Here is a 13549-nt window from a genome sequence, read left to right on the forward strand (position 1 = left end):
AGAGGCCATTGAAAACAGCATTTCCGTTTTTTTTTTTGTGTTGCTGGCGGCTATTTTATTAACATATAGATGTACACAAATACAGTGTGTGTGTGTTTATATATATATATGTGTGTGTGTGCATGTGTGCTTTCAACATAATATAATGCTCTGCATCTGGGGATGCCATATGTAGGGATGTGTAGAATGTGCTTCCCCTTGCATCAGATTAATCTAAAAGCATTCATAATGTTTACAGAATACTGCAGACATACAATGGAGATGAGCAGAAATACATTTTAATTTGTACTGGGCTTAAATGATGGAAGACCAGAACATTTTTCACAAAATACTTCCAATGTGTGCATTGTTTGGTAGGATTGCTTTTGTATGAGCAAATGATAAATTGCCACTTTGTGCTCTGGAGTAGCCAAGAGGAGATGTTGCACTCAACTTAATAGGGCATAATTTGCAGGGAGAAAAACATTTTGTATTGAAACTAAAAATTACAGTTAAAGAAAGACAAACTACATATAAACGAGAATCTCCAGACAATGGAAATGGTAAATGTAACCCTTGTAATAGAAGTGTGCCATGTGAGGAAAATATCTATCTGAAATGTACCGTTTCAGGAACATCACAGACCACGCTGTACAGTGTTTGCAGAGAAGAGACGTGTCATGCAGCTAGCATAGCGAGATGCCTTCCTACAGTAGGTTTGAGCAAGAGGCTCTCTGTTGAGGGAAACCTTGAAATGTATTTAATAAGGTAAATGTCTGAGTGGGGAAAATGAGAAATACTATCCCCACCTCCACCGCTTCCGTATAATATTTGCTGCTTGCAATTTTTTGACCCATATTGTATATACCTTTCACATCTTTTGCAAACAACCCAGGTGCCCAGTTTGTAAATACAACACTTAGTAAATCATTAGATAAAGTTAGAGAGGAAATCTATTTTTCAAACTAGGTACCTTTAAGGCATTCAATTATGCTCTAATTTTATTCAATATTTTTCACTGTGACAAGGATCTGCTTCTGACATGCGGAATATTATTTGATCTATTTTCAAACCACATTTATTCTCATTAAGAAACCCCCTAGACGGTTTCTTTCAGAATATTTATTTTTCAAATACTTTTTGAAATTGTGCTACTTACTCGATAAAGTGACAGCACTTTCAAGTTCTTTATTATAGTTTGTTACAGAGCAGAAACCCAATTATCCTCGCCTGCTATCATGCCTGGTCCCCGAACTCGATAAACAGCTATAATGATGATGTATGGTATCATCGAATCAATATATGAAAACCCGAAGACTTTTTAATTCTGAAATGTTTATTAAGACCCGAATTCATTAAAGTAATCTCAACATCATGATCAGTGTGTAAAAAAGCAAATAAAAAATAAATCACACACAAAACAAAATATGTATATATATATATATTATTATTATTTTATTTATTTATTTATGTTGGATGTTTGTTAGCGCATGCCTGTTTGACAGTAGGTCTTTTCATATTTTTAAAGCTTTATGAATCTCCCTAAGATGTTTTGGCTCATTTTCTGAATTTTCTTTTGCAGTGTGATCAACAACTTGAGACATGACTTTAGAAAATTAGTAGAAAAATCTCTGAATTAAATTTCACACAGCACAAAAGAAAAATAGAAAATAATGTTTATATGGAAGTCTCTTTGTGCATGAAATCCAGCTTTGTTCCAAACAGGTATTTAAGTACCACATCCATATCCAAACCATGCAGGAAAAGGGAATTACGCATTTGTTCTGAACATTGTTTCATACTTTATTAAACTTGAAAAATACACCGAAGATGAAAAAATGAATTCATTCAAGGACCATATAATCACAGAGTCTAGCAGCACACAAACAGCAGAGTAGAGCAACTATGGCCCATACGAATGTCTGAAGCAGTACAGTGATCTAGGCAGGCTCTTCCAGTCTAGTCCTTTTCCCTTCATCATTGTTGCGTTACTTGCTATATTTTGTTCAAACGAAACTGTCAAAAAATAAATATTTCTTATATTTGTCTTTATTACTAGTTTAAAATGTTACCGACCTCAGGATTAGAGTGTAAAACCAGCATTTTAAAATTCATTATTTAAGTCCTGGAGCAACCCATTCCCTTTCTTGGCTATGAAACATAATGAAAGTATGTTTTATAGGATTGCTTTCAGTTGCTGTGCTATGTTTGCTGCTTGTTAAGTCTCAGCATCCAAGCTCTATCACTGCCATCCTATCTTCATTGTGTTTAGGGCTGTCAATCTAATGTTGACTAGTTCAGACCTTGTTTGCGTACAATACATGGTCATTCATCATTTACACCAATTACGTTTCTTCAGTCAAAGCAAGCTACATTTACCAATTATACGCGTTCAATTGTTTCTCCATATATTAAGTATCGTACATCAGACTTAATAAGTAACGATATTGTATTATACAATTCCAGTTACTGGTATCCCCCTCCCCTCAATCACAAAATGGAATAAAACAAATATAGGGTGAATGTCCAATACTAATCCAGTGAGGATTTTATTAACCTTAGTTTTTGAATCCGTTCAGTGGTTATTTGGATTTAAAGCAAACTCGTTTATAGCACATAGTGTTTGGTTCCTTGTACTATTTTTATTAATTTCTTTAATGTCAGGTTCACCTGTGGATCAACCACCTTGTGCAACAGGCCCAGCACATTAAAATCTGAACACATTTCTTTAACAAATCAGGGTGACAATTCTTTGAACAAGCTACATCAGCCTTGTGCTTTGTTTAAATACATAACTGTTCTCTTCTACTATTCCACTTTGAAGGCATGTCAAAAGCAGTTTAATTTCAGGAATACAGTTCAGGCACATTTTTTAAAAAGACATTTTAATTGTATCAGGTGGTGAAATAGATTACTTTTTTTTTTCTTTTACTATGCAGGCTGACCATGTTGTCAGAAAAAACATCCATTTAAAACAATATTGCTCTTTGTATTTTGCGATGCCCCTTCCCATTCTAAACAGGTGTTGGCAGGTGTAGTTAATATGGCACAGACTTTCTCCATAATAAGCAAGATGGTGAGCACCATACACAGCACTGGATATCAAAATGAGCTTTTACTGGGGAGCAAGGGTTACAAAAGCAACAACATATGAAATGTAATCTAAGGTACAAAATGAATGGATGCATTCTGTCTTTATTTATTAGCATGTAAAGGAATTTCTTATTTATGTATCCTAGATTAGTGTAACCCTTAATGTTGAAAAGTGTTTCTGTTATTAATGCACCTGAATTATTTTTCAAGTATTTAGTGGAGTAGGATAAATCTTTTTAAAACACATCATTCGAGAGAAATATGATGAAAGCTTACAGGCAGGTTTTATCATTCAGTATCCTTTTGTTAAATTTTTCATAATCTACTCTACAATCTACAAGCACCTTTCCGCTAATCAATGAGCTGCAACATCATGAAATACAGCATATAAATAAAAATGAATAAACCAGCAGTCACCAGCAGTCACCAGCAGTAACCCTGCTGAACATGCTTCAGAAGAACAATGTTTTTGGATGCCGTAGCCTTGAATTTTAATTTATATAGGATACCGTCTCCCTAGTGGTTTTTAAATCTATAAAGAAGACTTCATTTTCAGCCTTTCAGTTGTAATTTGATTGTTTTTCTTTTTAACACTTCGGTTTGAAAGCTAAAGCCCAGGAGAACTTCTTGGAATGTCACAGAAGAGCTTTCTACAATCACAACGAACTGAACTTTACACATGCAAACAGTATTTAAGTCCATCAAAATGAAAGCAATATGGAAGTCAAAGCTTGTCCTATAAAAACATTTATACAAAGTCAATTTCAGCTTTTTCCAGAGGTCCAGTTATGCTTGTAAGACAGGAGAGCAAGTCATCAATTACTACCATGCATATTTTTATTTCAGCTGCCAGACAAAAGCAAAAAATAAGCGTATCACATCAAAAACATTTCCCAGAACAGTAAGGTTAAAATAAATTGGTACATTGGGGTGAGAGACTACACTCTACAAATTAGGACTAGTGTCCTCATTGATTTCAAATATCTTGTTTACTCAAACAGATAAAATGAGCCATACACCTCCGAGTTTATCATTACTTCATTAATATGTAAGTTACCAATTAATGTTTTTTCCCCCTCCAAAGAATAAATATTCAATTAATTATTTAAGGGATACTTACTGGTTTACTGAATGAATGGATTTAATTGAGCTGAAGATACTCTCTCTTATGTCCTGCCTCAGGGTTCCCTTGGCTTTCAAAATCTCAACAAAATACTAAAAGAAAAAAAGAGGAAGAAAAAAATGTTATCTTTTTCGCATTTGTATAAAGTCTCCTGATTTTATCGAAGCTTTCATATATATATGGCAACCACAAGAGATGAAGTGAAAAGCTCAGGAAAGCAGTTAACAGTACTAATATCGCAATTATTCTGACCAATTTAATCTGTAATGCAAATTTAATGTAGATTAACAAGAAAAGGAGCTAATGCATTGGACACAAGGTAATTAGTTTTTGGTCTTGTTCAATGTATGTAACACTTATATTTACCATTTACTTAATCGGTGCATTTTGTATCTTACACGTTTTCCTTCTTGGTGTAACTTAACTTACATGGCATTATCAAGTTCGTTAGTCCGTTCTCCTTATTATTGAACTACGTAATTTATGAATGCTTTTATATGATTATAATATTCACCTCTATATTAGGCAAATGTAATATTAACTGCGAGGAATCTTGGAAAAGGCCTCAGAAAAATTCATAAAATAATTTTAAAATAAACCTTATCATAAAATATACTGAATATTAATAATGAAATAGACAAAAAAAAGTTGGAAGGAATACAGATCATTTTGTCATTGTGTTTAAACATTTTATAATATTGAGGCAGATTTCAGTTTAATTTATTTGCATAAGGTCACATGATGTGATTTCAGATTATGGATGGTAAATTTATAAAAAAAAAAAAAATGTAGACAGTAAAATTAAAAGTAAAAATGTTTAATGTATTATATTGGCTTCCTTTTACTAATTAAATGTTTTTTGATTGTTATGTTTATTTTATTTGAATCAATAAACTTACAGATTTGCAAATGTATCTGTTGCAAATTCACCTACCCTTCTGCCAAGACTCACAGTATCCATTACATAAATCTGCCATATTTTTTGAGGCCTAAACAGCCCTTATTTGCCATCATTAAGCTCTGGGATTTATTTAGACACTGAAGCTTTTTAGATTCAAGAGGTTAGCCTGCTTCTTCAAATCAACAATACCTGCAAACATGCAACATTAAATATGGTCTCAATGAAATGGCCCTGGATACAAAATCTTAGATTAGACGGGTTCTGTATGTTGTCACCAACGGATATCTAAGCCAGCACACACTAACCGTGGTGACGAGTTCGAGGCGTTCGCAGTACTTCTGCTCCGTCTCCACCAGTTCGCGGGCCGTGCGGTTTCTCTTCCTTTCCCAGCGGCCTCTCTGCTCCTGCACCATGCCGCCGCTCCCCCCCAGCTTCAGATCAGCACTCATCGCTGCGAAGAGAATAATGGTATCAGAAATGAAATATCAGTGCTATCAGTTGGATACAATTAGTGCTATAAACACAGTGCCACATGAAATAAAACATTATTAAACATGACATTTTTGCAAGTCACTTCATTTTATGTGAGTTATTAAATTTCACACAAGAAACATTACCATTTCGGATTCACACATGGCTAGTATCATATTAATTATATTCAGTGGAGAGAGGAAATTGGACCCATGCTGACATTTTAAGTGTCAAAAAGAAACAAATAAATACATCTATATACTAATACAAATAAGCAACATTTCATTAAGGCCATTTATAATCACATTTCAGTACCATACTGGATCAGCAAAATAGAAGGCATTATCAGCGGATGGCCAGGTTCCATTGAATTAAAGCTCCAGAACGAAGTGTACAACACCTTCCACAGATATTAATCAACATCATGCCAACATCTCCACACTAGTCAACTTTACAAAACCACAGTGACAATATGTTGCATAAAAAATCCCAAATCAGGTAAAGTAAAAAAAAACTACAGGGTGTATAACAATGCCTTAACTTTAGGACCCCACAATCTTTTAAAAACTAAGCAATGTCAAAGAATGACAAGTTACCGGCTCCAAACACAAGCCCTGCCCGTGCTGATCTGCACACATACTCATGCAGCAGTTTCAGACATTGCTGTAGCCAAGTGGATATAACCTCAAAATCCAACAGATCTGCAATGATTATACAATTCATCTGCATTTTAATATTTGTATTTCTTTGCTCTTAATCCCATCTCGCCATGGCTTTTCGATTTCTACCTGACTCACTATGCAGATGCAATTTTAAAGGTATTTTAATCACTGAATAGTCTGCAGTACTACATTTGAAGCAAGCATCAATCAAGTCAAGTGCACGGGGAGGTCACTAAAGATGTCAATTTCAATCAACTCTGTAATTAAATACATCCCAAAATATAGATTTTTATTTATATATTTATTTATTTGTGTGTGTGTAAGAATGTCACTTGTTCTTCAGACATTTACTGCTAGGATGAATTGTACATCAGGGTCATTGGTCTATAATCTTAACATTTAATCACTTAACATAGTTTGAATATTTCTTGATAATAACTAAGATACACTATAAAGTTGAAAAGCACTGTCAGAGTAGGTCTACTTTCTAAACAAAACTAGGTCACACTTGCCCTCTAGGAAAAAACTATTAATTTGACATCAGCACAATTTTTACATTACTTGTAAAACAACATATTTACTCGAGGATAAAAACGACAAGTATAAACCTGTAAACTGGTAGTAATGAAGTTACATTGGACAAGCAGACTAAAAATCAGACTAGAAATGAATAAAGATCACCTTGAATAATTTAAAAAATGAAAATGCATTAAACGGGTTTGTATCTTGTTTTTATTAGATGCACAGTGAAGTGAAAATAGTCGAGTATTTAAGTTGATCTACTTCAACAGGGAAAACTGCAAATCAAAACGTTCATTATCCGCTACAATTCTTTAGGTGCTTTTCTCTCTACTTTTTAACAACGGAGAACATATCAGCAGCCATGTAACTGACAGACGAAACACTCAATATCATGAGATTTCCAAAGTGCTGATTGAAATGCAGAGTTGCAAATCCAAAAACCAGGGGACAAAGTAATTTGCTCATGAAAATCTCATACACATTTGTAACGGAATGAGAGCTTTGCATTCCATGTCAAACACTTGAGAAAACCACTGTTGCTTTATTAAAAATCATTATGCATCAGTCATTATTATTACTGTAGTAAAACAAGGACTGCATTTGTACCTGTCTTAAGCAGTCAGTTATGCATGGGCTTAGATATTCCTTCATAAAATATTCATTAGAACACACAGAAATTCATCCCAGTGGGCAATGTAAGACCTTGTATAGTACGCCTGAATAAACCTCTGTTTACTAGGCAATAAGGTCCACAAGTAGGTGTGAAGGAACAAAGTAACCAAAGTCCTTTACATTCAGCCCTAAACATGTTTACAATCATTTTGTAAGAAACTTAATTTCATTTTACAGTTCTAGATACAAAAAACCTCTTGCTTAACCTTATGCTCCACTCCGGACACTTCGGGAGTCTGTAGTTACTGCTGCTAAGTCCGACAAGGATGGAACCTTGTTCAAAAAATCTTAATGTGAATTAGAGCATTCGTGTCTCTGTAACCCAGATTGGTTTGTCAGACCAAAATTCCTGAATGGGAAATCTGTGAACAAGTATGGTAAATGGTCACCTGAGCTCAGCATAACTTTCCTTTAAAGAAATATAAAGGCTGTTCTTGGCCTAGACCTCTTAATTATCCATCTGTTCAATTACCAGTGGACAACTGGCTACATCACAGACAGGAATTCAAATTAAAGCCAACCATTGAGTGTCTGTGATTTGTTTAAGGATAACACAATAGTATTGAAATGCTACATGAAAATGAGCCAGACCCACAATGCAGCTTTTTGGGTCGGAATAGCATGAGGGGAAAACAACATCAAGCCAAGATCTATACTAAGGAAAGTTTTATAAATATTAGAAATGTATTCACATTGTTATTCACTTTTGAAGGTAATGAGCAGAAATTAATAGACTCAGCTTTCAGTCAGAAAGGTAAATCAACCTGAATGCAATTATATTCTACTGTCGGCGTCACCACTGCTGACTTGTATCTGTGACGTACTAACACAGAGTATACGATAAAGAAGTAATACATAAACATCGCACTTATTTTTAGAGTCACATACAGTGGCTTATATGAAATGGTTCCCAATTTTACAGTTTTTACATCCATTGTGTGTGAGTGAAATGCCTGAAAATGTCCTTTGAAGTGAAAGTTTTGCAATTCAAAAGCTGAAGAACAATGATTCCTTAGAAGTTTTTTAAAAATGCATGCAAGACAATGTTTTCATTGTTCTTTCACTCTTAATGTGTAATTTATGTTCTTATATCATGCACTTGCAATTCCTGAAGAATGGCTACTGAATGTATTCCCCCTTTTCTTTTCCTTTTTAAAAGAGACACAAATACTGTGTTTTAAAGGATGGTTTTATAATAGATCTATATTATTTGAAATCAAACTATAACGTATACAAAAAGAAGAGTTTACTTTTATGGCATTTTATTGTGTATGATTTTGTGGTATGAAAGACTGAAGCAAGACTTATGTAAGAATGTACCTTTTCTGTCCTTCATAAACTTTGATATACCTATATATAAAATAATTGATACATTCCTCCCTGTTAGTCATGTTTTTTGCATTTGTCTTTGTAATAAAATAAGCAAAATCCATCAACACTATAAATGTTACTTTTACCTTTAACTTACAATGCACAGAAAAGCAAACTCCATCTGGAACTAGTCATATCTTACCCTGCTGTGTATGAATATGCTAATTAGGTGAAAGACATTATAAAAATGTGATTCCACAAAACTAAAATTGAACCAGTATCTGCCACCATTAGGCTACAGCCTATAGTGAGCTGAGGACTTTGAATTAGTTTGAACCTGAACCTTACAAACTTGCTTTGCAGTCAGATTCAGTTTCCCCCCATTGCTACTATTAAAATACATTTAATAATGTGTCTGGAAAAAGATAGTCAAGGCAATGTTCTTTGACATCAGCCTGATAAATAGTCACACACCAGCACAACCCAGTACTCTAACCAAGTACCTAAATAATAAGGATGAAATCTATAACTGTTCTTAGTAATTATTTAACACATTTCAGTGTGCAGGGCTTCAATAACATAGTTTGTACCTTACCCAAACCTAATTTCACATCAGGATTTATTTCAATACTTGACTACATGGGCATTCAGCAATCAAGTATTTGATTCCTTGAAGCTGCATGGGAAGCGTCTCATGGCTTTGCGTTCTCTTAGAAGATAAAGAAGGTGCAGTCAGCCTTCTTGAAAATGCATGACCTCCCAGAGTCTCGGCAGGTATTGTTTATTGGTTTTAATTGGCATCACATGAGAGGAAATTTTTTTTTCACTCAGCTGCAATTAGCCTGAGGAAGCAGGTCCCTAAACAACAGTTGTTTGGTTTGGGAGGCCGAGCACATTTCACAGACCAAGACCTGGGATCAGCACCGAAATGGGAATGGGAAAAATCCTCCATTCAGGCACAGGTGTTCTCTTTTAAATCCAACTCAACTGTAATAACTTCCCTGCAATTTCTTCCCTGTGTGGAATAGGACTACTTAAACAGGAAAAGACATGCAGAGAAACACACTTCATGAGATATGACTTGATATGAATTGCCCTGAAGAAAACAAAACCCAAAACAAAGACAAAACCATATATTGTGCTCCATTTTAGTTCCAAAGCCTCATTTCCACTCACAATGTTGAGAAATATACCCAACACAGGGCAGGCAAAGCACTGTCATAGCAATGTCATCAGGGAATTCACTGCCCACTAAAAAAAAACTGAAACACAAAGCTGAAATACAAAACTATCACTACTGTGTCAGCCCCCTTGACTTGAGGTTAAAGACCCTTCTAAAAACTTGGTGTGTTGAGCCTGTGGTTGTGCTGCAGTGCAGAAAGTTCCCTGTATCCAAAGTCTCTTACTGGACAATATAAAGACACCCAGTTAATCAGTTTGAACGATTAAAAAGGTGTAGTTTAGTGCATTTTACAGCAGTAGTAATCACCTGGATTTTTGTGTAAAATCGGAAGTGTACTTGAGAAATTCTGTTGGGATTCCCGAAGCCTGTAAAATGTGTTAATAAAACCCAGTGATGGTGTCTCCCAGCGGGGCTGGGGCTGATCCCATTGATCCTCTGTATGAAGAGAGCATCCCTGAATGTAAGATTTCCATGGCTTCACAGAAAAGTGTTGGGTGAAAAGGCTGGATAGTTGTTTTTAATATGCATTTTAAAAACATTAAGTTGAATAATTTCCCTTTTCAACATGCATCATTAAGCCTTGTAAATGTGATACCATGTTGATACACCAGTGGTAATCAGTGGAAACTTGTGAACTACGAGATCCTTCTGAGCACGTTCACAGACTGCAATGTGCATCTACACATCTAGATTATATACATTATTACACACAGTATTTTATATTTTCATGAAAACTGAAGTCACAGTAAGATGAAAGCGTCAACCGTGGAACCGTGTCATGCTTCTCGGATGGACAAGCAGGTTTGGGTACTACCATTCTAATACAATAACTGAAATAATAATCAACAATGCTGCTTTGGACACATTTTGTACACCTGTGCTTGTTAATTTCATCCTTTCTGGGGACTGCCTAGTTAAAAGACTTACAGTGGTAACACAAAGGGATACAGGTAAATCCTCAATCTATGTACATACAGATGGGTGACAAATTAAAGGAAAAACCTAAATAAATGAGTGGAGGAACATAATGAATGCAGATGCCTCCAAACAGGTGTACTGCGTGATACACTTAAGCAATTAACATCCTGTCATGCTCTGTGGCATGTATAAAAATGCTGAGCAGGCCCAGTTGACCTCGATTTTGGATCAAGCTGGCAAGAGGAAAGGATCTCAGTGACTTTGAAAGAGGCATCATTATCGGGACATGAATGGCAGGAGCTTCAGTCACACAGACGCTCAACTGGCTAGTGTTCGAGTGGGCGAGTGCATGTGTGGCGACACCAAGAGAACAGTACAGGCCTGACTGCTTGACCCCTACAGTGAGGGAGTCTGGATGCTCTGTTATGCTGTGGGGGCATTTTCCTGGCATGGCTTGGGTCCTTAGAGGGAAGGGTCACTGCAAATCATTACAAAGTTATTCTGAGTGATCACCTTTATCCTTTGGTGACATTTCTATCCTGATGGGAGTGTCTCTTCCAGGATGACAATGCCCCCATCCACAGGGCACGAGAGCTCACTGAATGGTTTGATGAGTATGAAAATGATGTGAATCATATGCTATGACCTTCGCAGTCACCATATCTCAACCCAATTGAACACCTATGGGAGATTTGGGACTGACGTGTTAGACAGCGCTCTCCACCACCATCATCAAAACACCAAATGAGGGAATATCTTTTGGAAGAATGGTGTTCATCCCTCCAGTAGAGTCAGAGACTCGTAGAATCTGTACCAAGAGCATTGAAGCTGTTCTGGCAGCTCGTGGCAGCCCAACACCTCACTGAGATACTTATTGGGGTTTTTTCCTTTAATTTGTCACCCGTCTGTATGTATGCATGTACTGAACTTGAAACTAGCCAAAGTATTTCAGACACTCACATTTTTTTAAAAACTACCCTTACAAAAATTGGGGTGTTGGGAGTGTGACATCACAAGGAAGTTTGAGGATGTATGACTAGACAAGCTTACAGTACTTCAAAAGACGTTTGGAATAGGATTATGGAGAATTTTTTTCAAACCGTCCAACATGGGAAATAGAACATGCAGCTCAAAAAACATCCAGGTGCTTTTCTTAACAGACTGGTTATACAATTTTGCACCAGTAACCTTTGGGGCATACTTGGAAATTGATTGTAATATAATCCGCTATCAAAGTCTTTATTACAAGAGACTTGTCTGGTCTATGAGTGAAAAGGGATACTCCATGGATTCAAGAAGACAATCGATGGGCTGGTACTGAATGGTCTGTACTGCAAATAACAGGCATCAAAGATGGAGCTGATTTGTGAGAAGCAGCCACTGTACTTTGTGATGATTCTCATTAAGCGTCAGTTTCGATCAACATTTGCGATATCATACATGGGCTTCAGCTGCAATTACATTTATAAATGGTAAAGAAATTTCACTGCCTTTACGTAGAATAGAAAAACACACACACAAGAATTAGGCTACCTTTAATTCAATCATCCTACATTCTTGAGTCAGCATTACATTCAACTCCCAGCTTCTGTCACCACTCTCCCAATTTCCAAGTGCTCAGAGCCATCCTCTGCACTCTCTCCTTATTAGTGTCATCTTTAATGTAGCAGCAAGAACTGCAAGTTGGCACCAAGAGTTTAACAGCAATTAACCCCTGCTCCATCCCTAGGGAGCTGTATATCAGCAACTTGCCAAAACACTGTAAACAAGTCGGCCTGATCAATGGAAAGATGGGTGGCTAAAAAGTGGCTTTTTTGCTCAAAGGAAAAAAGAACCGCATTAAAGACACCAATCAAATCCACGCAAACATTCTTACAGTAACTGGTAATTGTGCCTTGTGAAACTGTGCATCTTCCCATAACGTAGCATCATCACACACAACCAGCTATAATACGTTTGCTACTCTGATTTTGAAAATGCTTGTTTACTTGAGTACAAATGTTACAATACAATTGTCAACCATGCATAGAACGATGTTTGTCTTCAGGTTAGAAGAATGTATTCAGAATGTATTATGTATTCAAATAAACAAATGGCCTCAATAAATATAGATACAAATATTTCACAAACATCTAGCATTTATTTGAATAAACAGCATCGTCTTTATCATCGAGCAAAACATTCACATTTCAATTCTAGATGTATGACCACACTCTGATTTCTGGCTAGGAAATGTCATACTATAAGGATCTTTATAATCTTTAAACATACTTGCCATGAGCTAAAGAGGTAGGATTTTAATATATGACTTTGAACTTTACCAGCAAGTAAATGTGGGCTAAATCACCCTCAAGCTTCAATGCCAATCTTATTTCAAATGTTAATTAATGTTTACATTACTTCAACATATGTCATACCAATATCATTCAAAAGGCTTCCTTTCTCCCATTTATTCACAGGCAAAATAACAGCTTTTTAGAAGAAAAAAATAAATAATCAAGCAACTAAAATGTGCCCCAGTTTTGTGAAAAACTAAATTAACCTGAAGTCTAAGAAACAAGCTTTTCCACGTTGCTTGCTTTTCAAATCTTGGCCTAAATCATGATTAAACTCCAGAACTCCAGTAGAGCAAAACTGAACATTTTTGCATAGCCCAATTTCGGCACAGCTTTACGATCCATAAGACGCTGTCTGAGGAACTCTTCAATGAGATT

The 13549-nt window shown here is 35.9% G+C and overlaps 1 protein-coding gene across 1 annotated transcript in view; it reads right to left on the reverse strand.

The window, feature by feature from the left end:
• Positions 1-13549, reverse strand: part of arhgef39 (Rho guanine nucleotide exchange factor (GEF) 39) — a 63232-nt gene that overhangs the window by 43773 nt on the left and 5910 nt on the right. The window contains exons 3-4 of the mRNA XM_066724179.1: positions 5402-5547; positions 4193-4287 (exon numbers count right to left, since the gene is read on the reverse strand). Of these exons, the coding sequence (XP_066580276.1) occupies positions 4193-4287; positions 5402-5545 (239 nt within the window). The 5' untranslated portion in view covers positions 5546-5547. The remainder of the gene's footprint in view (positions 1-4192; positions 4288-5401; positions 5548-13549) is intronic.

This window comes from Amia ocellicauda, chromosome 15 (assembly GCF_036373705.1).
Source record: "Amia ocellicauda isolate fAmiCal2 chromosome 15, fAmiCal2.hap1, whole genome shotgun sequence".
Taxonomy (NCBI): Eukaryota; Metazoa; Chordata; class Actinopteri; order Amiiformes; family Amiidae; genus Amia; species Amia ocellicauda.